The 24,067-nt window shown below is 33.3% G+C and overlaps 8 protein-coding genes and 5 pseudogenes across 13 annotated transcripts, besides 2 other annotated features; 9 read left to right on the top strand and 4 right to left on the bottom strand.

Annotated features, from left to right (window-relative positions):
- Nucleotides 1–30: 30 nt before the first annotated feature.
- TVAGG3_0740490 (ankyrin repeat protein family) lies at nt 31–1,487 on the bottom strand (the record flags this gene model as incomplete). Its single annotated transcript, XM_001299781.2, has 1 exon — nt 527–955. The coding sequence occupies one exon, from the start codon at nt 953–955 to the stop codon at nt 527–529; it is 429 nt and encodes a 142-aa protein (XP_001299782.1).
- Nucleotides 1,488–1,639: 152 nt separating this feature from the next.
- On the top strand, nt 1,640–2,733 carry TVAGG3_0740480 (STKc CK2 alpha domain-containing protein; the record flags this gene model as incomplete). The annotated part of the gene is made up of 1 exon (XM_001299782.1): nt 1,661–2,692. One exon carries the CDS (start codon nt 1,661–1,663, stop codon nt 2,690–2,692), a length of 1,032 nt encoding a protein of 343 aa, XP_001299783.1.
- Nucleotides 2,734–2,756: 23 nt separating this feature from the next.
- Nucleotides 2,757–7,669: a mobile genetic element.
- TVAGG3_0740470 (zebrafish ch211-108c17.2-related family) lies at nt 5,478–6,080 on the top strand (the record flags this gene model as incomplete). Its single annotated transcript, XM_051244859.1, has 1 exon — nt 5,478–6,080. A coding segment is annotated over one exon (603 nt), but the record flags the coding sequence as incomplete, so codon positions are not given.
- Nucleotides 6,533–6,844, top strand: TVAGG3_0740460 (uncharacterized protein; the record flags this gene model as incomplete). The annotated part of the gene is made up of 1 exon (XM_001581312.2): nt 6,533–6,844. The coding sequence occupies one exon, from the start codon at nt 6,533–6,535 to the stop codon at nt 6,842–6,844; it is 312 nt and encodes a 103-aa protein (XP_001581362.2).
- Nucleotides 7,670–7,946: 277 nt separating the features above from the next.
- Nucleotides 7,947–8,277, top strand: TVAGG3_0740440 (protein of unknown function, DUF4106 family; the record flags this gene model as incomplete). The annotated part of the gene is made up of 1 exon (XM_051244858.1): nt 7,947–8,277. A coding segment is annotated over one exon (331 nt), but the record flags the coding sequence as incomplete, so codon positions are not given.
- Nucleotides 8,278–8,796: 519 nt separating this feature from the next.
- On the top strand, nt 8,797–9,718 carry TVAGG3_0740430 (annotated as a pseudogene). The gene has a single exon. A coding segment is annotated over exon 1 (922 nt).
- A 526-nt stretch (nt 9,719–10,244) lies between these two features.
- Nucleotides 10,245–21,288: a mobile genetic element.
- Nucleotides 11,026–11,287, top strand: TVAGG3_0740420 (annotated as a pseudogene). Its single transcript has one exon. A coding segment is annotated over exon 1 (262 nt).
- Nucleotides 11,362–11,988, top strand: TVAGG3_0740410 (uncharacterized protein; the record flags this gene model as incomplete). Its single annotated transcript, XM_051244857.1, has 1 exon — nt 11,362–11,988. A coding segment is annotated over one exon (627 nt), but the record flags the coding sequence as incomplete, so codon positions are not given.
- On the top strand, nt 16,173–16,592 carry TVAGG3_0740400 (protein of unknown function, DUF4108 family; the record flags this gene model as incomplete). Its single annotated transcript, XM_051244856.1, has 1 exon — nt 16,173–16,592. The coding sequence occupies one exon, from the start codon at nt 16,173–16,175 to the stop codon at nt 16,590–16,592; it is 420 nt and encodes a 139-aa protein (XP_051091443.1).
- Nucleotides 16,609–17,055, bottom strand: TVAGG3_0740390 (uncharacterized protein; the record flags this gene model as incomplete). Its single annotated transcript, XM_051244855.1, has 1 exon — nt 16,609–17,055. The coding sequence occupies one exon, from the start codon at nt 17,053–17,055 to the stop codon at nt 16,609–16,611; it is 447 nt and encodes a 148-aa protein (XP_051091442.1).
- Nucleotides 17,272–17,960, top strand: TVAGG3_0740380 (annotated as a pseudogene). Its single transcript has one exon. A coding segment is annotated over exon 1 (689 nt).
- On the bottom strand, nt 17,977–18,806 carry TVAGG3_0740370 (annotated as a pseudogene). The gene has a single exon. A coding segment is annotated over exon 1 (830 nt).
- TVAGG3_0740360 lies at nt 20,346–21,288 on the bottom strand (annotated as a pseudogene). The gene has a single exon. A coding segment is annotated over exon 1 (943 nt).
- Nucleotides 21,289–24,067: the final 2,779 nt, after the last annotated feature.

Below are 24,067 nucleotides of genomic sequence, written 5' to 3'. Positions count from 1 at the left end.
TGTCACGTTTATTTGGAAATTTCTGTTAGATAGGAAAAGAAATAAATTTTACAATAAAAAAGTGTTTTACAATAGAATGGCTCATAAAATTTAGATTGTGATAGAGAAGCATATTCAACTTTTAAAAATCCTGGAATTATTTTTTTCTTTATTGATTTGGGAGGAATCATATCATTTCATCAATAATGGTGTAATGCTTAATCTGGTCATGAAGTTCTTCTATCAAGACGACAATAAAATTTTTCAACATATCTTTATTTCATATTTTAGTAACCCATAGTTTGACGTATTTGTGCAAGAATAATGTCCAAATGAAAGAAGCCCAATAGCAAAACTACCTTAGGAAATGAGTTGATTTAACTACAATGGCTCATTGATATCAATTTATATTTTAAAATTTAGGATGTATATTGATGAATGTTTATGGAAAATGCACTCTCACTGGATTTAAAGTATGAAAACGGAAGGTCCAGTTAATATCTACCTTTAAATCTCAATTAGTATTGCAATCTTTAATATGGTATGACTATTTATTTGTTTTATTGGCTCCAAAAGAACTTAGATAATCTCTTACTTCATCTTTTGCAATTGAGAGTGGAGTATTACCATCATTGTCCTTTGCTTCTTTATCGGCTCCAACAGAGATAAGATATTTAACAACTTCAAGATAACCATTTTCTGATGCATAAATGAGTGGAGTATTACCATCATTATCCTTTGCTTCTTTATCGGCTCCAACAGAGATAAGATATTTAACAACTTCAAGATAATTAGTCCTTGATGCTATAAAGAGCGGAGTCCATCCATATGAAGTCTTTGTATCTTTATCACAGTTACATTCGATAAGAGATTTAATGAGCCTAAGATTTCCTAAAAGGCTTGCATAGTGAAGTATATTGAAACCCCACCCATTTGTCTTTTTCCAAAGGCCTTCTTCACAAACTTTTGACATCATTACTTTATCTCCTTTCGCAGAAAGCTCATCAAAGAACTCATAAACACTATCAAAATCACTGGATTCCTTAAGTTCTGAAATTTTATTTAAAAACTCTTTTGGATAGTTATAATTACAATTAATTGTTGTTTCTTAAGCATCATTTTGTCTTTGATTTTGAAATTCATTTAATTCTTCTTGAAGTTTTTTTATTTTTGCTGAAGAATCACGTAACTCTTTGTCTGTTTGATTTAAGTAATTAATGATGCCTTCTAATACATTGAATTTCATGTATTGTTTAATCGATTTCAGGATTGAGATGATTTCTTAGACGTTTTGGAGAGTAACATTTGCATTTCGTGTACAGGTATATAACTCTTTGGTATTAATTGTTGAAGAAGATTGTTTGAGAAGAGTAATGTACTGATCAACGGTCAATTTCGAATATTTCATGATTGTTTTAATATCTCCTATATCGAATATATCAAAAAGAGTTTCATTGTCAATATAATCACTGATATGAGCACCAATGTATTCATAATTCAGATTCATGACCTGTTTCGAAACTTTACAAAAAAATTTTCATTTCAAAAAAAAATGTTGAATAATAATTCATTAAGGATAAAGAATAATATTTCTCTTATTTACAAAAAGCGTTTATTTTTTGACAAAAATATCGGTTTACAATTTATTGTCAAAATCTAGCGTAGATTTATTTATCAAGAAATGTCGAGGGGAAGAGCAATTATGAAGGAGAATGCAACTTATAAAGTTGAAACCATATCACGTGTGTATGCTGATGTCAATGAGAAACGTGGTCCAGCTTGGTACGAAAGTGAAAACTGGAAATTACCAACAGTTCCTCCAGATGGCTATGAAATCGGAGAATGGATTGGTACAGGAAAGTATAGTGATGTATTTCTTGGTTACAAGGGCGATAAGAAAGTCGCTCTTAAAGTAATGAAACCTGTTCGTCCTCAAAAATACAATCGTGAAGCAAAAATAATGTTAAACCTGAAAGATGGAACAAGCATTGTTAAGTTACTTGATATAGTGCAAACAGAAGATTCCAAACGTTACATTTTTGTTCAAGAATACGTTGAAGCTGTTGAATTTAACCTTTTATACCCTAATTTCACAGATAACGAGGCACGCATATATCTTTATCAACTACTTCGTGCCCTGGAGTATGCCCACTCAAGAGGAATCATGCATCGCGATATAAAACCACAAAACGTCTTATATGATCCCACGACCAAGAAACTTCGCCTGATTGATTGGGGCTTGGCGGAGTTCTACCACCCAGGAACTCATTACAATATTCACGTCGCTTCGAAACATTTCAAACCTATTGAGCTTCTTGTCGATTATCAATGCTACGACTATTCGATTGACATGTGGGGATTCGGAGTCACAATGCTTGGTATCATTTTTGGCAAAACTCCTTACTTTAGAGGCTCAGATGATTATGATATGGTATCGAAGATCGTTGGATTACTTGGACGCAATGATTTTGATGCTTACGTAAAGAAATACGGAATCCAGCTCCCAGAAGCTTTAATTAGAAGTCTTCCGAAAAATCCAAACCGCAAAGACCTTCATACGATCGCTTCAAAGGCTCCAAGAGGACTTATTAACAATGAGTCAATCGATCTCATCGATCGCTGCCTTCGTTACGACCACATGGAGCGTATTTCCGCTGAAGAAGCCCTAAAGCATCCTTACTTCGACTCGATCAGGTCTCTCAAGTTGCCATAAAGCCAAGTGTAATATCTCTGTAAAATATTAATTATAACAAATTTTTTATTACTTTTTTCTTTAAGGATACCCTTACGTGTCAGATTTTTTGCGCATACGAAGAAGTCATGCTAGACATGAGCTATAAACCTGAAATTTTAGCAACATATTTAAAACTTTTTAAACTACAATACACTTTAATATTCAAGAACAAAAATATTCTTTTTAGAAATTACATAATTATTTTATGTGAAATCTATATAAAAACATATTTTGCGAGCGTAACTTTTTTCTTTATAAGCACCTTATATGACTGATAAACTGTGAAGGCACATAATTGTTAATTCATAGAGTTGATATGTTTCCAAAATTGAGAGGAAATTTGAAAATTGAATACCCTTTCAATTCAATTTTCAAAAGATATCAGCTCCTTCAATAATTGAAGGACGATTTTGATCATTTGCTCTTAAAACAAGTATGCCATGGAGAAAAAAGTTACGCTCGCAAATCTGAAATATAACTATCATATAAAAAAATTAAATTTCTAATTTTTTACTCTATAGATATTATTGGCCACTTGTGTAATGCATAAAAGTTTATGTCATATGCATACATTTGGAAGTATGGGAGACGAGGGAAATTACTTCTATGAGGCACTAGGATTTTTAAAAATTTCTCTATCGGACTCACCATTCAATTTCTCGAAAATTAAAAAAAATCAATAATAGCTAAAATGTATTATGCATAACAAATTTTAATGTTACACGGTATTTTTTGAACTTCATGACATGAATTTTCTTTATATTTTTTTTTTTGGATTTTCTATGATTTATGCGATAGGCTGGAACAACATTGTAAGTGCAATGATATCATTTATAGAGAAATCTAAAACTTCAGCATTCAGAACTCGCAACCACAAAAATATTCATTTGCTAAGTAAGTAAAGTTGATTAAGTTCGACACTTAGCTTTTATACGTAAAACCAAGTGTGTATTGTTATTTCTTGTTAAATTATTGAGAAAAAAATAAATTGTAAGAGAAACGATACTGATTATTGAAATAATATTGAGGGTAGCTGCAGATTTCTTCATTAACATGCCGGAAATTTGTTAATCTTGGTTTTCTATCATAAAATCTGTCGAAGAATCTAAAAACGGAGATATGAAATAGAGATCATGTAAATCTAGAGTATCCTGTCAGAAAAATAGACTAAGCATGTAACCCTTTTTTGGTCATAAACACTTTTTACCACTTAGTCATACAGATGATCATTAAATTTAAACGAGCACTTTTTGTCAGAATTTATTCTTTTACAAAGACAGAAGATTTTAGTATTATTTAATATTAGTGCTGTAGCAAAATTCAAAAAACGGTGAAAATTCAGTGAATTTGTGAATTCACATTTTTTTTCGACATTTTTCTTGATATATCCATGCACATTAAGAACACAGCTTTGATACGCTTAAAAAAGCATATTTCATATGAAATTGTTAAAGAAATAAACAATTTATATAAAAATTGCACTTATGGGCAGTTTAGATATATAATTTATATATAACATATATACAAATCCATAGACAAAGTGCAATAACTACAATGTTGTAGAAAATTACAGCAGAAATACTGACTTTTTGAAGGATAATAAGAATTCTTCTAAAAATACTGAAAATTAACATATTTCTGTACTCAATTTAGTATATGCACAGAAGTTATGATTTGGTGTTAGGTTTTTATGCCCCAAAATCTAGATTTTTGTGACATCAAATCTTATTAGTGGATAAATCAAAGACTGTCATTTTGAAATAAGCTCATATCAATAAATATCCATTTAAAAGCCTTATTATAATATGTAACTAGAAAAAGCCTAATATTTATCAAAATTAATCAAATCAAATGATCAATATTCATGATATGTCATCAGCAATAGCTAATTGATATTTTATTTTGTATTGATATTCATTTTTCTCATATTATACACGATTATATCTCTTTTTTTTAAAAAAAGTTTTTATATTAGACATGAAAGTTGAATTAATACAATTTTGTACTAGAGTTTGTTTGTATATTAAATAATAATGATATATACTTCAACATATTGCGTCTCACCATTACCAAAATGTAATTTTGCATACAATTTTCTTTCATTTAACAATGATGTTATTTGAAAAGTGATACTTCCATGATTATTGATTAATGTTCCATCATATATAGGAATGAATGTTAAACAAGACACGCCTGCAGCTGGGTGCATTCGTGGCATTGTGATAAGGCTTATATATAAAGACTTCTCTCGATCAGCATTACGTCAAATGAATATTGACCCATTATTTTGGCGATGCGCTAGTTCCAAGTAGAAATGCTTTGGTATATTTAGGTTATGTCTATATGTTATGAATCATGGTATTATTGATAAAAACGTTCTTAGTCATTAAATCAATCCTAGTATCTAAAGATATAATTTAGATTTTTTTGTTTATTGCTAAAATTAAATACAGTATAACTTTCTTTCATATTGTCGGTACTAACAATACAAGATTGTGTTGAAAAAAACTTAAATATGCATGAAAATTAAATTTAATGTGTAAATATGATAAAAATTTCAACTTTACTAATAACATACATAAGTTTCTGATAGTTTAATATAGTTCATATTGATGTGACTGTAAACTATATCAAAAAAATATTTTTAAATATTGTTATGCAAATAATGGGATTTCTAAGGAAAAAATGATTATATTTGTTATATAAAGCAATCTTTTTAATTATTCACTACGTTTATTACATTTTTTGCCGACATTTACGTAATATGCCTCCACCAAGCAGACGCAAACAACAAAGTCGTGAAGCTAACGAAAAATCAATTGAAGCAAGAAAAAACTCCCAAGAAAAGAATGCGCCAAAGGAAGTCGATCCAAAACACTGGACTGCTTCTGTAATTGTTAATGGTGACTCTTATACTCGAGCAAGGAATTTATTTCAAGATAACAATATTAAAGTGCCGAGTGAAAAAGAGTTTTACCGTCATCAAAAAGAAATAGGTAAGGTAATACTAGAATATAAAGAGCAATCTATTAAAAATGCTCAACAAACAATGAAGAAAGATACATTTTTAAGCACTGATTCGCATTATAATGTTGGCAGAAATGCTACAGCGTGCCAAAGTTTAATGATGGACAACCGTGGAAAAGTTGTTGGTGAAACAACTGTTATAAAAAAGAGCTCTGGAGGAGACTTTGAAGGCTCATCCAACATGATGGAAACAGAATGTACAAAGAGGATGATGTCAAATTTTGACTTTACAAATGTTTCCACAGTGGTTCATGACAATGACAATAAAACGAAAGCCATCATCCAGCAATATGCTCCGAATGCTAAAATTACACTTGATCCTCGTCATTGTGTACGTGCAGTTGGCAGAGCTTTCGAAAAGCTTGAAAATGGTGGATATAAAGAAGCAGCAGGAAAAGAAACTGTTAATCAACAGAAAGAAAGTGAATCACAGCCAGCATTCCCAATCAAATCTAAAGCAGAAGAGCCGAAGAAACGTGGAAGACCATTAAAACACCAAGAAAAAGTATTTCATCAGATATATTCGAAAGTTATTAAGTGGTTCACTTTTATTATCATGCTTCCAATTGAAACAACAAAAAAATTTTCCTATGGAAGAATACATTAAATCATTTTATCGGAAGGCATGAAAATTGCCTTCACGAAAAAGACAAAGAATATCCTGTGTTTCAGCCACTTACAAAACCTGATTTAGCGAAGCAATTTCAACGTTTTACAGATGATGCCGCAAAGTTGATTCCAGAAATTGATCCTAATGCTCAAACACAACAAAATGAATCGATACATCACTCAATGCTTACTCAGTGTCCCAAAGGAAACAACGCAAAATCGTTTGAAATGCGTACGGCTGTTACAATTTTACAAAAAAACGAAGGAGAGAAATGCAAACAAGAAATATACAATCGTGTCAATAATTACCAAATATCTCCTTCAATCCGCGAACTCCAAAAACTTGAATATGAGAAAAATAAATCCAGAAATCAAAAGAAAGCTACACCAGAAACAAGAAAAGAGATCAACAAGGCAAGAAATGCAAAAAGATTTCCTAAGGATAACCCTACAGGTGATTACAGAGGAGGAAAGTGGACCCCACAAGATATCTAATTTTCAAATTTGAAATAAACACATATTTTCTTTGTATTTGAAAATATTTTTATATTATAAGATTTTTGAACCTATAAGTAGCATGACAAAAATTATATAATTTGCTCCTTTTTTATTTTAGTATACAAATATCCCATTTGTTATATGTTCGGTATATATATGATGATATTGTAATCAATTATGCTTAATGAAGCTTTATCCCGTGAACCCCTCATATTATTGGAAAATAAATAGCGAAAACATGTAGAGCTGCTATGTTCTCAAGTGTATGCTGATTTTTGGATTATTTCATGAAAACTAATGGCGGGATATCTTGCATTATTTAAAAAAATTGAACTATGCAAAAATAAATAGTATTATATTTTTTCTCATGAAATGCTATTATGAGACAACCATAAAAAACCATATGTTGTATTTTTATAATTTGATTGATTTTTTTTACTATTTCATTAATCTTTTATGAATAATTATTTTTAATATATGTGCTATTAAAATTTCAAATTTTGACTAATATATCTAAGTTATCTGAACGAAACATTTAGAAAATATCATACTTACATTGAAATAGCAAGTAGAGCATATTAATAGCAAGTTTCTTGGCTTTATATCTATCATCTATTGTTGTTTGATCAAACAAAATTCACTCTATTATATGGTGTCAATTAATTAAAACAATTTTTAATAGTTATTTATTTAGTGCGAATAAGTGCAAACTCATAAATGAATAACTTAATAGTAGAAATGAATTATCTGATATAAATCTCACATTTTGTCCATCAGAAATACTTTAATTGCATACGCATAACTATTAGTAACACGTCTGGAAAAAAAAAAGGTAGTGGGGCCTCCAGGCACTTCGTGCCCTCTAGCCCTGAAGATGTTTAGTATAACTTTGTCCGGACAAGTAAGGGTCTATCGTCGCTACAGGAAAAGTTACAGGCGTTCCAAGGAAGTATACTTTGAGAAGCCTTTTCTCCCTTATAGAATGAGATAGGACGGTTATTTTACAAAACTGACAACACTTTGACCGAGTAGTTTTTTGAGCTGAACAAAAAGTGTCATATAAACATCTGTCAAAAACCGCTTTTTAACTTCACTTAAAATGCCACGTAAGCTACGTAAGAATATACGTAAGAGGAAGGGAGCATTGAAACATCCAATAGTAAAACTGACACCACAACAACAGTTGCAACAACAAATGATGAATGACCCCACTATGTTGCAACAAATGTCAAGCAACCCTATGCTTTTAAACCGAGTTATTGGTGCACAGAGTGGAGGTTTAAGAGCGGCACTTTTAGCGAAAATGGCAGGCTATGGTGGAGCTGCAGACGGAACAGCTTATAACCCTCAAAGTCAAATGAATTTGAGTTCACTCAAAAATCAAACAACAGATGTCAAAAAGTCAAACATAGACATACAGAAACAAATAAGTGAAAACGAAAAGAAACTAGAATATGACAGACACACAAAGAAACTCAATGAGTTAAACGTAGAGAAAAAGAAGAAAGAAGAACAACTGAAAGAACTAAGTACAGAGGAATATGCGAAAAAAGTGTCAGAAAAAGCAGCAGAAGTAGCAAAAATGGAACAAGATGTTATAAATTTGAAAAACCATACTACTCAATATAAAGTACTGAAAGATGAAGAGATAAAACAAAAAGCCATGAAGACATATATGGATAGCGATGAGTATAAAAAAGAAGTTGAAGCAAATGTAAAGGCAGAAAAACTTTTACAGTTGCAAAACCAAACCGTACAGTATGAAAACTTAGCACAAGAAAGTAAAAATAACGACGCAGCCATGCAAAAGGCAATGAAAAGCGCAGAATATATAAAAGCTAATAATGACTGGTTAGATGCCCAAGCCAACGCTAAAGCAGCCCAACTTATAGGGTCAATAAGGACAAAAATACAAGCGGATGAAGACAGTTCAAATGAAGCTTTAATGAATGCTGACTTTAAGAACGCCTTCGAAGCTCTTCATAGTAAGGTGAAACTAGTGAACGACTTCTCATCTGGAAAGAAACTGAAGTCTGAAGGTTTCGACAAAGAGTTAAGAGAAGTAGCACAAAATATGACGAAAATAACAGATGCAGCAACGAGACAGGCAGTTCAAAGTGCTTATGACGCCGTTAGAGCAACTGTTGTGGAAAGTCAAGAAAAAGAGTTACAACAGACCAAAACAGACCTAGTAAATGCTTTCTTAAAAACGAAAAGTCAGGTAGGACATTATGCTGCAGATGGAACATATGTGCCAGCTGGTGGAACTTATATACCACCAAACCCTCCAAGAGAAGCACCTGCACCAGGACTACCTAAAACATTTACATCGTCACATGGACACAGACACAGGCATGCACCAAAACCAACACAACAACAACAACCAGCACAACAACAACAACCAACACAACAACCAGCACCACAACCAACAGTTCAAAACACTGCACCACAACCAACAGTTCAAAACACTGCACCACAACCAACAGTTCAAAACACTGCACAGCAACAACCACAAACAGAGCAAGGACATAAAAGAAGTAGAGAACAAGGAAACCAAGAATTCTTAAAAATGCTTAAGGAAGACTATGGTTACCCAGATACTCTTGACTTTAGTGACAGATATAAAGAAGCTATTAGAAAGTTCAAGGAAGGAAATACTGACCCGAACCTATTTAGCTTTATGGTTCAGCACCAAATGGGATATAATTTCAAACCTGGAAAATACAAGCTCGCTAAGAGATATGATTTAATAGCATATCATCCAAATGACATGACTGAATTTACTCCGAGATATTTGGTGTCAGAGCTAAATGATAATTCAACTCTCTTCATGAAACGCGTAAAAAATAGAGACGGAACGAAAGAAGAAAGGTTTATGAGTCCGGATGACTTAGATAGGGAACTTGTTAAAAACGGTCTCGGAATATATGAAATGCCAGCAGATGAGGTACAAGAAACTCCACAGGAAGAAGTTCAGATACAACCAGACATGGAAGAAATAGTTCAGCAACAACAGCTAGAAGAGCCTGAAGGAAACGAACAAGTCCCTCCTTTGGAAACTAACTTCACAGAACTAGATGAAGATTTGGAACAGCCGAAAAATCTTGACCCTCAACAAGAGTATGCGGAGAATATGGAATCTTTCCAAGAGTCTAAGAAAAATTCGGCTGACATAGTAGAAGAATATCGAAAAATGTTTGCCGACATACAAAAGACTCCAACACCAGATGAAAATATTCAGCATAGAATGGAAGTACTGAAAGAAAATGTACGCAAATACAATAACCCTTTTTACTTACGACCATATAACGTTCAATCTTTGGCTGAACTCGGTGAAAATAAAAGGTTAAATTTCAACAAAACATATAGAAATGAAACATTGTTTAAAGTTCATTCAGAACCTAACCAATATGGAAACAAACCTACTTTTGTTTCTGCAGACTATGGAACTACAATGAGATGGGGTCATAAAGCTAACCCGGATAGGTGGTTCATAAACTTACAACCACAATTCCAAGAAGTTGTAGACGCAATGGAAGTGAATGGTGAACCAGATATAGCTGGTATTTTCAGCGCGGCTTTAATGCCATTGAAAGATATGAAAGATGCAGATATTTTGGACCAGTATGAAATGAACATGGCTGATGGAAATATAACACCTGACGTTCTAGAACATTTATCTCAAAGAACTACACAGAACCATAAAGATGGTATATTTGGTGAAGAGTTTAGAAAGAAAGTTAGGGATAGAGAAGGAAGAGAACCTATTGTACATGACCTTGCAAACGAAAGTTTACAAAATGTCATAAAAACTTACTTTGCAGACAATGAACCGAGAAGGGATGAATATTTAAGAAAACTCAAATGGACAGTACCAAATGAAATGTTAGTATTGAAAAAACATGTTCCTTGACAAAATAAAACCAACTACAGAAATAAATGACGCAAGACTGAAACATTGGGTAAAAGCTTTCCCATTCACAAAAGATATAATTGGTAACATGGAAAGAAAACCAGAATGGCTACAAAAACATATATTTGGAAACGAGCTTATTCCATATGGACAAGCTCTGTTTGAAGAGCTTGAACCGGAAACTCAGGAAAGAGTCATGCAAACAATACGCGAAGACTCAAATACAAACTATGACAAAATCTTTCTAGGATATAGGTTACCTGAGATGGGCGACCAGAGCCCAAAGGCAAAAAGGACATGGGAAATTTACAACATACTAGGTGAACATGAGGCAAAAGATGCAACAACTTGAAGCAGAGGGCAAGTTACCAAAAGCGACACCAAAGAAGAAGAGAAGAGTAGAACAAAGTGAAAGTAGTGAAGATGCAACTAGTGAAAGTAGTGGCAATGAAGGAAAAAGAAGAGTTAAAAACTCAGTCAGGAAGAAAGTAAAGCTTGGTCCGAGTGGGTTCTATTATGACACATAAATCCAACTATTCTATATTTTTACCCATATGAAATGTACGCCGCTCAGAATATAACGCCAACAGTTTTGGATGCCATGAACGGAAATGTTTCCGAATGGTATAACGAATGCGACAATGCCATTAGAAGGTCAGAAATAGTTCCTGGAACTTACGAATATACAACTGCTGTTTCTTATGGAAACGTAGGTGAGTTTGGAGAAGGTTCTTCAACAACAGTAGATATTGCTTGCGACAGGTTTCATATTATTTCTATTGACAACTCATTCTTATACGTGGAACAAGACATTGAAATAAAACCTTCTGCCAAGTTGTCTGACAAGAAAGGTTGCAATGGAATTTTCTATGTCGGATACCAATATGCTCCAGAAGTTTTCATGGGATATAAGATATATTCTAACTCTGACTTAGTTCAAACAGTAACATGGGCAAACTATGAATGGTTCGCTTTGAGAAACTCAGTACAACCACAAGCTAGAGAACAAACAGACCAATATGCAACTATTGAGAAAATAAGAAGACTTGACCCTAACGTTCCAGGAGTTTATGTTAACCTTTCTGGTTCAGATGGAACTGCTGCCACTAAAGTAAAACTGAAACTTAGAGTTCCTTTGTCATCTTTCCTCATCTTCAGGTTTTTAAGATACTTGCCAAACTGGGCAGGAAAAATTTCTATCGAACTTACTCCAAGCAAAAATAACTTAGTCATTGCACCAACACAAGACCCATTCACTCTTACTGTAGCTGGAACTGGTGGAGCCAAGTTCTGTGACTTTTGCAAAGGCAAGGTTGACTTAGACTTTGGTTCTCAACCTCAACACTGAAGTAAACTATTATTTCAATGCTGCTGGAACTGCTTGGGACCCAGTTAAGTTCACATGCGAAAAATTTGAATGCAAGAGAATAGAAAGCAGACTTGCAGTCTATATGTTGGACCCAGATATTTCAAATGCTTTAGCTGCCAAAATATTGCAGTTCCACTTATGTTCCCTATACACCAAATATCTGTCAAAGACTTTGCAGGTGAAGTTGGAAACCAAAGTGCTGACCCAGGTGCAAGAACAGATATTGCCTTAACAACTGCAATAAAACATGCAGATACTATGTTTGTACTGTTCAGACGAACTATAAATGACTATTCTTGTTTCTACAACCCCGGTATTAAATATCATATAAACATAGATGGCAAATATTATCCAAGAGAAGAATATTCTACAGTTGAGGATATGAGGTCATACAACTTGACATTAGATGCTATGAACTTTAACAACAACTTCACAACAACCATTAACCCTGAAATGCAAAGTTCTATTATGCCATATGTGAAAGTATGGACTCATACAGGAGGTCAAAAAACTCAATATACAAATGGAGACCGTTCAAACTTTTGGCTTGGCATTCCATTTGCTGACTCAGAAGACTTTATGGGTGGTATTTCAAACTGTTGGTACAGTTCAAATACAATATACTGGTGACAGAGACGGTCCAGATGAATTGAAAGCAAAGAAGTTTACAAAACCAATAGCACTTTTCACGGAAGATGCTCTTTTTGAAGATTCGTTCGATGAACCTGCTGGGGCTCCTCAGATTGGCATAACGACAGCTTCCATCGAGCAGATTTTGGCAGCAGGTCAGTAAGTTGTTCTTGAACTGACTTCTCTCCGTCAAATATTGACAGTACGCCAGTTTTGACATAATATTGTAAGATAAACTTACCTTTAGAATATCTGTAAGTTTTGTTGTTATATTTTTGTCTGCTTCAAGAACTTTCACACATTTCAGTTATACCAATTTCTTTGCTTTATGAAAATATTTTGGTTCAGCAAAGACTGCTATTCTATAACATTTCCATTGTTTGTATAAAGAACTTTCTGTCAAGTATTTGTATTGTTTGTGTGTGTAAACTTTGTTCTGCTTCAATTCGAAGAGATACTCGAATACGTCCATCTTTTTATTCTAAGTAAAATGTCATTTCCGAAAAATAGAAGCGTAAGTGTTTCAAAAGGTTTAATGGCGGTGGCAGATGTGAAGTTAAATTCACCAACTCAAACAAACAGTCAAAGTGTTATTGTCAATGTCAAAGACAGAGATGTTGAAGTGGGGAAACCATACGAGGACGAAGATGGTATAACAATTGTTCCTGTAAAAGAACCAACATATCCTGAAGTTAGCAGAGACTTAAGTTCTGTTGCAGATATTCGAAACGACTACCAACAACTGAAAGACAAACTTCAAACTCAGGAGAAGATTTGTCAAGCTTTAAGTATAATGTTAAACTTGGTCGAACACACCCTGTAAAAAGTGAACTCATATGTCATTGCACCTCATGAAGTTTTGAAAGAACTATTGAAACTTTTGACAGAGGCACGATATAAACATCAAAGAAATAGAACCCGACGTTAGTTTGCTGTGGTGTTTCATATAATGTCATTGACAAGATATACGTTATGAAAGGAGGTAAAACGTTGAACTTAAAAATATAGTTTCCCAGACGTTATAAAATATTTGACGACCACAACATTTCATTAAAGTTTATTTGCTAAGTAAAAATGTCAAAACTTCTTGAAAGATGTTTGAAGAAAAATAATATAGACTTTATTTCATGTAAAGGACTTTACACACTTTTGAACGATATGAAAGACCCTGTTTTTTGTTTGTTCGTGTAGACAAAGGAAAGTTCTATGTCTTTACAAAATATTTGAACTTCTTAGACAGAGAACTTCAAGAAACGCCATGTGAAAGTTTAGATGAAGTTCTTCTCCACTTTCAGAAAAACTTTTAAATATATGTAAATGGCAGAAGATATAATGGTTTATACTATTACGACTAAAAACCCTGAGTCATATAATTCTATAACAACAACTTACAAAGTCCTCAAGGACGATATTGTAAACTAACCTTAAAACAATGACGACTAAAGCTTGTTTTGCTCTTTGACACCAGAAGATTTTATTGTTGTGAATGGTAAAAATACTCCTTTGAAGATACTTACTCAGATATACCACCAACAGGTTTTGTTGACTTATTTAATACTTAAGTACGGTGTAACATGTGCTGCAACTAGAGCAGGTTTCATTATGTTTGGATGTCCGACTGAGTTTACTATAAACGATATGAGCTATAATACAAAACTTATATCTGGTTTTTACTACCAACAGTTTTCCTATAACAGGAAAAGGTGTCATACAAGGAATGTCTGTTCCATTGACTTTAAGTACACCTATTTTATATTGTTTCAAACTTAGGTTCAAAGTGTTATCGAATGTCGACAGAAACTACTATGACCAAAAGATACTTATGCGTATAAATAACACATTCTCTCTGCTGGTTTGCCTATTGTTCATTCGAATGCAGAGTTTTCAGCTTTAGTAAACTCAAACACTTTAGCAAACATAAACTTAACCTTAGTTGACGCAAACTTTGTTCCTGTAAAACTTTTATGTCCTATGTATTTGTCAATGACGGCAGAAAGTTTCGAATTGGAAGATGCAACTGGTGAAAGTATTGTATTACAAGAACAACTTCAACAACAAATAGCTCAAGAACAACAAATGCAACAAATGCAACAACAAAGTCAAGAATAAAAAAAAATATTTTTTTTTATTTTTATAAAAATGTACAGAATAGATGTTTCAGATTTTTATGACTTCCAAGCATTCAGAAATATGTGTCCATTTCGAGACTATAACAAAGCAGTCGAGAATTTGAAACGTTTAGTCATTTATGTCGACTCTGCCCCAGAATGTTATGTTATGAAAGAATGGGATGTAGTCTTTAACAAAACCAAGAGCAACAATAGTTTCAGAACAAGAATGTAGACAGAAACTTAAGAAAATAAAAGTTCGTACAAGTTGGCATGAAGATGTTAGATGCTTGGGATATCTTATTGTCAAAGTTAGAAGATTTTCAGTTCGTGGTATAAAGTTTTATACACCTTCTCCAAACTTCTATTCTATCTTCACTGGATATAAAATATGAACAAGTAGAATGGAAAGAAAATATTATAGAAGCTTGGTTAGACCATGTCAAAGAAATTATATGCAATGGAAACGAAAGAGTCTATGAGTATATCTTATGTTGGTTTGCAAACATCTTACAACATCCAAGTGCTAAGAATGAAACTGCTCTCATTATAATTGGAAAACAAGGAACAGGTAAGAACACATTCTTTACAGATATCTTATGCAAACTGTTAGAGGGCTATTCGAACCCTAATATGACAAACTTAGAAAACATCTGCGGTAAATTTAACTCTTCAATAGAGAATATGAAACTTATAGTATGTAACGAACTTCAAAGTATAGATACAACAAAAGTTTTGAACTCAGATGCTTTGAAGAGTCTTATAACAGACAAAGTTGGAGTTGTTGAAAGAAAATATAAAGACCAAAGAGTTTGTGAAAATGTTGCAAACTTCGTTATGGTTTCAAACAATGCTGTTCCGATGAAGTTAGAAAGTTCTGACAGAAGATATGTAGTTGTCAGAACGTCAGATTCTCATATGCAAGATACAGAATATTTTGACGACTTAGCAGAAACTTTGACATCTGACTTTTACAACCACTTGTTCTCATATTTTATGACATTAGATATTTCAAAGTTCAATCCAAGACAAATTCCACATACCGAAGAGAGACAAACATTGTTAGAAGCAAACAAGAGTGTATATGAACTGTTCATAGATGAAACTGACTTTGAGTGTTTAGATGAAAGGTCATTGTACGATTCGTATAAACAATATTGTCAAGAATATGGTTATATGACAGCGTCTAAACGAACATTCTTGGCAAATGTCAAAAGTCTTTTAGACGTACAGAATGGTGTATATACAAAGAAAAATTTTTATGAGTAAATTTAAAAAAAAATATTTTTTTATCCGATAGAAAAGATGACGAAATTCATCTCAGTAAACAAGTACATGTCAGGACTTAAAGAAGAACTAGACCCATTCACATATTTGAATGTTTACTTCTACCATTTTGAAAAGTCTTCATTCAGCAAAGTTTGGAACATCGAACCAGTTAAGTTTGCTATTGTGACTAAAAATGGTGCGAAATTTGAAGACTTAGACATAGAAGGTTTGTTAACAGTCAAAGAAAGTTTTGACAGAAGGTTTTCAAACCTTAAAGAAGGCAAAGCATACAAACTTGTTATACCTTATGAACCAAAGAAAGCAGACGACTATGAATATTATGAGTCTAAAGTTGTAGAAGTTCAAGGTAAATTGGGTAAAAAGATTTTAGAGTCTAAGCCAGTGTTTGCTCCTAAAGAGGAAGAGAACATTGACATTGACCCAGAAATGTTCTAAAAATAAAATTTTATTTTTACATGTCAAATTTCTTCTTCTCTGGTTCAGGTTCTTTCTTCTCTTCTTCTACTTTCTTTTCTTTCTTTTCTCTCTTCTTCTTTTCTGGTGGAGTTATGTCAAACTTCTCAGAACCATATTTTTGTAAAAGTTCTTTGTCCTTTAATAGCTCTTCTATTCTGTTTTCTATTTCATCTTCAAGAACAGCGCATGTGTCTTCTTTGCATTCTAAGAAGTTTTGTTGGACTTCATCTCTCCAAGAGGCGTCATCTCTGTCAACAAGTCTGTCATTGACAAATTTTAAGACTGCTCTGCTTAATGTTTTATGGTTCTTGTCATATTCCCAGAAACAGAACTTTAGAACAAATTCACCTTTCTTGTTTACACTATGTAAGATTTTATGGTCGACAGATGTTTTGCTGTCGAAAAGCTTGTCTCGAATATAGATAGCGAAATCGCTAGACATTTTCTAAAAGATAAAAATTTTAATTTTTCTAAAAATATGTTAGAAAAAAAGTTTGCTGACATTGACAAGAAATTTGAGAATGTTTTAAATAAGAACAAGAGGAAGTTGGAAAATGCTCAGATAAAACCCATACATGACAAGTTCTTATTTGCTCAGAATGGTATAACAGGTCTAATTGCACCGCCTGGGTCTGGTAAGACTTTCACTTATCTTAAAATGGCTGCACAACAACAAGAACTAGATGAGAAGAACCCATTCTATGAGTTAGTTGTCATTTGTAGTACTTCTGGTCAATTTGACCAAACCGTCAATTCGTTCAAAGATATTATAAAGAAGTCTAAGTTAGTATGTATAAAGGATACTGAGTTGTTAGATTGGATAAAGAAGTACCAAAGAAGAGTTTTGAAGTATAATGCTATAAATGAGTATGTCAATTCGAAGTTTAAAGACCCAAATGAGGAAATGCAGAGAATATTAGAGAAGAAACACTTCAGAAACAAACAGAAAGAGATAGAATACATTTCGAAGAAATTGCAATCTTACGATTGGAAGACTTACCCTCATAGATGTCTTCTTATCTTAGATGACTTTGCTTCTCATCCTTTGTTAAAGAATAGAGAACAAGATATGTGTCGAATTCTTAAGAAGCTCAGACACTTTAACATCTCAATCGTAATATGTGTACAGACAGCAAAGAGTTTAAGTAAGGATGTTAAAAGAATACTTACTGACATTATACTTTTCCCGGATTGTCCGAAGACGATTTCATGGAACTTAAGATCCATGGCAGGTAGTTTGACAGACATGAACTATGGGAGAAGTACAAAGTCATACAAGACCCTCATACTTCTTTCAGAATTCATATCTACGCAAACAAAGTTCAAATTGTAAAAAGTCAAGCGTAAAAATAAATGAGTGCATTTACTCTACTTGTTTGAAGTTGTCAAAATACTCTGTTATTTTTCTTTTAACAATGGCAAATCTTCTTTGAAGTAGAATTGTACAACCTTTAATACATAGTGTGTTTGAGGTAAAGTATCTTGAACTATTTGTTTCACATCTTCATTTGGTGTCATTGAAATCGGTAAGTTTTCGCGATAGAACCAATTTCTGTCAGATTTGTAAATCTTAGCAAGGTCGTAAAAGCTTTTGTTGTTTCTTCTGACTAAATGCAACATAACCATATCTCTGTCTTTCATTTTCCCATCTCTTCAGTATAAATCATATACTTATAGTTTCTTTCCTTTCCTTTTGGTACCGAACGTGGTATTCTTTTCTGAAGGCTTTTGTCTTTTGCATGAAGTTTCTTTCCATCTCTTCACGTTCTTGTCTGTGAGTTGTCAAGAAGTCTGTAAATATACCAAGCATAACGGGCGAAGCCCACATTGCAACAGCATTACAAGAAGTCTATGTACATAATATCCTCTCAAACCGTTTGCCAAATTTTCACGATTTTCATAGAGTTTTGGCGACTGGGGTTTTTTACTTACTCGAGTTTTTGCGACTACGAGAAAATCCGTAGTCGAATTTTCAGCTTCATTTAATAGTTCAATAGTGCTTTGGTTCCTAAACCAGTCTTGTGGTTTCTTAGTATCTGGTGCAAAACATGCTGTCAAAATACTTTGCATTTGGTACATATCGTCTTTGACCGAACGAATGAGACGTAACTGTTTGTTATACTGTATGTACTCATATTCTTCATTTATAGCTTCATGAACGATAGCAGTTGTTGTGTTCTCTGTTGTTGACATATCTGTCTTTATATTCCGGATAAAAAAAATATTTTATAAAAAACTAACTTTATTTTTTCTATCTTAAGGAAATTCATGATTTTCATAGAGTTTTGGCGACTAAGGTTTCTTACCTACTCGCTGTGCTTCACTGTTTTCATACGGAATCTCTTCTCTCGGTTTTTCCGAGGGAAGCAATCTTATGCCATTTTACTCAGATTTTTGGTCATTTTTCAGCAAAAATATATTTAGGGTAGAAGGTTAGATCTAACCTGTTTTACTAACTGTTTTCTACCTCGTGAATTTCAATGATTTCATCGTACATGTTTTGTCAAGACTTCTTCGTACATGTTTGTCAAGACTTCTACGTAAATGTTTTGTCAAGACTTCTTCATCGTAATGAGCGTAAATCATAAAACCAAGAAAAATATATTTTAGGGTAGAAGGTTAGATTAAACCTGTTTTCTAACCTGTTTTCTACCCTCGTGAATTTTCATGATTTTCATCGTACATTTTTTTGTCAAGATTTTTCGTAATGAGCGTAAATCAGACAAAAATATTTTAGGGTAGATGGTTAGATCTAACCTGTTTTCTAACCTCTTTTCTCCACCTCATGAATATTTCATGATTTCATCGTATATGTTTTGTCAAGACTTCTTCGTAAATGTTTTGTCAAACATGAACGTATATGTTTTGTCAACACTGAACGTAATGTTTTGTCAAGATTTATTCGTACATGTTTTGTCAAGACTTCTTCGTAAATGTTTTGTCAAGACTTCTCATCGTAATGAGCGTAAATCAGAACAAAAATATATTTTAGGGTAGAAGGTTAGATTAACCTGTTTTCTAACCTGTTTTCTACCCTCTGTGAATTTCAATGAATTTTCCCCGAAATAAAAATAAAGTTAGTTTTATTTCATTTATTTTGTATGTAAAGACATGATTTCAGGGATTTTTTTGACAGAGTGAAGGTTGACACTTCGTCAAAAATAACAGTTATATAATGAAAAAGTGTCATTTTTTTTTCATTTTTTTCATTTGACGAGAATGTCGGTAGATGGTTAGATCTACCTGTTTCTCACCTGTTTTCTACATGGTCTAAAACACACAAAACTCATGATTTTTGGTCATTTTTTCAGCAAAAATATATTTAGGGTAGAAGGTTAGATCTAACCTGTTTTCTAACCTGTTTTCTACCCTCGGTGAATTTTCATGATTTCATCGTATATATGTTTTTGTCAAGACTTCTTCGTAAATGTTTTGTCAAGACTTCTTCGTATATGTTTTTGTCAAAACTTCTTCGTAATGAGCGTAAATCAGACAAATATATTTTAGGGTAGAAGGTTAGATCTAACCTGTTTTTAACCTGTTTTCTACCCTAGTTATTTAATAAGCGTTTCACATGGTAAACGTTATTTTTTAAATTTTTGTGAAAACTCAACGGTTTGACACATGCCTAAAAATTATTTTTACTCAGAATTTTTGGTCATTTAAGCAAAAATATATTTTAGGGTAGAAGTTAGATCTAACTGTTTTTTAACCTCTTTTCTACCCCAGTTTTTATAAGCGTTTTTACATGGTAAATCGTTATGAATTGTGAGACTCTAAGATCAGTTTTGTAGCTTCTATTCTTCGCTGAGGATATAGAATGTTTTAAACTATGCGAAGGTTTCTTTATATTTCTTCTTGACGTCAGATAGAAGAAATCTTCTGCTGTTGGATAGTTTTTGTTCAGAAATTCTAACATGTCCATTTATCTTCTGCTGGCTTTTTGCTGTCTTTCTTTAAATCTGCATAGTCGTTTCATCAATTCTTTCTATCTCTTTGACGGAGTTAGTTATATCTCCTCATTGCTGCCTTACATTTTGAACATTGCGGGTTCATTTTGCGTTATATTCTGAAACCTTACTCTGCTAGAACAACCAAGGCGTCAATGGTTTTCTTTACTCAAAAGCTGCTGTTTTAATTTGTTTGTTCCATATTTTTACATCTTTTTATCTTTATCTCTTATCTGCCATACACATTCAGCAACTAACGAAACAAAGTTGTCGTAGGTCTTAAATTCTTCAGATTTATATATGTCAGAAACATTCTTATATACCATATCGCAGGTCTTTGTCCATGATTTGTGGTTGCAATGAAATCAAGAAACTCATTAGTTAACCTTACGTATGAATTTCTTTAATTTCTACTGAGTCAGTTGCTTTGACTTCAATTTCGTCGATATTCAGGAATAGTTTAGTTTTTGTTGTTGGATTTCAGGCAATTTGGGTAAATGTTCCCCAGGTCCTGCATGTCGTAAGATACTGTTCATTTTGTTCATCTTCGCACAACAGTCTAAATTACTTGTTAAAAGTTCTTGCTTTATCTTCTGGATTTCTGTTTCGAAAGTAAATGAAGAAGGAATGAAGCTTTTCATCTCTACCAACATTGACGTAGGATTCATGACTAACGAGTTTGGTGCTGTAGTTGTTTGAATGTTTGTTGTGCCGATTGTTGACATTTCTGTTCTTACATACAAATAAAAAAATAATAATAAATAAAACTAACTTTATTTTTTATTTCGGGAAAATTCATGAAAATTCACGAGGGTAGAAATGAGGGTAGAAAACAGGTTAGATCTACCTTTCTACCCTAAATTATATTTTGGGTCTTCTTACGCTCATTACGATGAAGAAGTCTTGAAAAACATTTACGAAGAAGTCATGAAATCAGAGGGTAGAAATGAGGGTAGAAAACAGGTTAGATTAACCTTCTACCCTAATTATATTTTTGGGTCCTTTACACTCATTACGAAGAAGTCTTGACAAAACATTTACGAAGAAGTCTTGAAAAACATTTACGAAAAGTCTTGACAAAATTTCGAAGAAGTCTTGACAATTCAAGAGGGTAGAAAACAGGTTAGAAAACAGTTAGATCTAACCTTCTACCCCCTAAATTATATTTTTGGGTCCTTTAACACTCATTACGAAGAGTTTTGACAAAAATCTTTACGAAAGAGTCTTGACAAAAATGTAGAATGAAGTCTTGACAAAACTTTACGAAGAAGTCTTGACAAATTCAAGAGGGTAGAAAACAGGTTAGAAAACAGGTTAGGTCTAACTTACTACCCTAAAATAGTATTTTGTCTGATTTACGGCTCATTACGATGAAGTCTGAAATTAACGAAAGTTTGAAAAACTTTACGAAGAGTCTTGACAAAGACTTTGTACGAAGAAGTTTGCAAACATTTACAGAAGAAGTTTGCTGACAAAACCACTTTTAGCTTGAAATTCGAGAGAGTCTTGACAAATTCAAGAGGTAGAAAATCGTGTTAGAAAACGTGTTAGATTAACCATCTTATCCCGACATTTCGTCATCAAAATAAAAATATCAAAAAATGACAGCTTTTTCAAATTTATAACTGTTTTTTTGACGAAGTGAATCGTTTGCACTCGTCAAAAAAATTACCTGAAATAATATATCTTTACCATACAAAATAAAACTAACTTTATTTTTTCCCTATCTTAAGAGGAAATTCATGAAAAATTCACTGCTAGAGGTAGAAAACAGGTAGAAAAACAGGTTGATCTAACCTCTACCCTAAATTATATTTTGGTGTAAATTTCATTGACTGACTTGACTGACGGCACAAAGTGGCAATAACGAAAACATTTACGGGAAGAAGTCCTTGACAAACATTACGAAGAGTGTCTGACAAATTCAAGAGGTGAAAAAGATGTGAAAAAAACAGTGAGAATCTTAACGCTTCTACGCCTAAATTATATTTTTGGTCCTTACACTCATACGAAAGAAGTCTTACAAAACATTTTACGAAGAAAGTCTTGACAAAACATTTACGAAGAAGTCTTGACAAATTCAAGAGGTGAAAAAAGAGGTAAAAAAACAGTGAGATCTAAACTTTACCTAAATAATATTTTTTGGTCCGGAACAAAAATGAACCAGGGTCAGAATGTATGCAAATACCTTTGGAATTCATTCATAACACCCTTTGTAACTCATAAAATGCTTGTTTTGAGGTCGAGCCACTTTGGCTCCACCCGTAATTCTTTCAACCAAAACTCAAGAATTTCCCTGCATGAATTTTGTATAAAAAGCAAGCCGTCTGAAATTCCGCGTTGCTATATTCTTCACAAAACATTACGTTTAGTTTATCGAAGAATGTCATGACAAAGTTATGAGGGTGAGAAAACGTGTTAGAAAACGTGTTAGATCTTAACATGTAACATAAATATATTTTTGGTTACCCGGGAACAACTTTCTCATCATTGGAAGCTGGGGCATACTCTTTGCGTAAACGGTTTCAGACCTTCTTCGAACTCTTGGTCTCTCTTCGATTTGGATTGAGATTGGAATTGCTTGGGTGGAAGGCTTGCTGAAACATCCAAGGTTGGGGGCAGTAAGGGCATAGGCCAGAGGAGGTAGTTCGGGAAGCCTTGTGTGGGGTACTAAACCTTGAGAGTGGAATTGTAGTAAATTCGGAAGTACTTGCGCAACTGAGGGCAGGGCTGGTTCTTTAGGTTCCTCTGGTTTGGAATGACTCGTTGGTGGAACGTCATCAATCTGTTTGTTGTCCTTCGATGGAAAAACCTTTCCTGTCGGAAGGAAAAACTTTTACCTGTCGAAGGAAAATACTTTTCTGTCGAAGAAAAACTTTTTCTGAAGTTCGACCAATAAAGTTCTCAATTTTCGAAAATTTGAATGGTTTAAGCGGACGAGACAACTGGAAATTTTTTTCTTGTCGTCGGGAAAAAATTTTTCCTTTTGTCGGAAAATTTTTTCCAGTTGTCGGCCAAAAAAATATTTTCCGTGGATGGAAGGATCGGAATGCCAGAAGATTTGACGAGGCGAATTTACCTAATTATAAATTAACGACTGCGTAATAAGACTACTGCAAGTCATGAACCCAAGGTCAGTTCACTACACCTATTTCTGGAAGGGCTGCTGAATCTCGAGACTTCCGACGGAATTCCCAAATTCAAAATACCAGAAAACACTCCTTTCGACGACATAAAGGACGCCAAAAGCAGAAGCTCTTGTTAAGTTTCCTAACAAACGTCCTTGGATAAAAATACCAAACAAGGAGAACCCCCTACCCCACATATGTAAATTGGCAAATTCAGTCTCTCCTTCACTTCTCTGGGTCAGCCGTTCTTACATACCTCAGAAGGCGACATCCCAGTTCAGTAAACGCTAACGTTTAACTTCACTTTTTATGATTTTTTGTGAAGTGTCAAAATAAATTGTTTTCATGATTTTCTACGATGTTAGAAAAGTGGTTA

Source organism: Trichomonas vaginalis, chromosome III (assembly GCF_026262505.1).
Source record: "Trichomonas vaginalis G3 chromosome III, whole genome shotgun sequence".
Classification (NCBI taxonomy): Eukaryota; Parabasalia; order Trichomonadida; family Trichomonadidae; genus Trichomonas; species Trichomonas vaginalis.
Note: the sequence above shows the minus strand (reverse complement) of the source record. Positions and strands in the feature narration are given on the sequence as shown.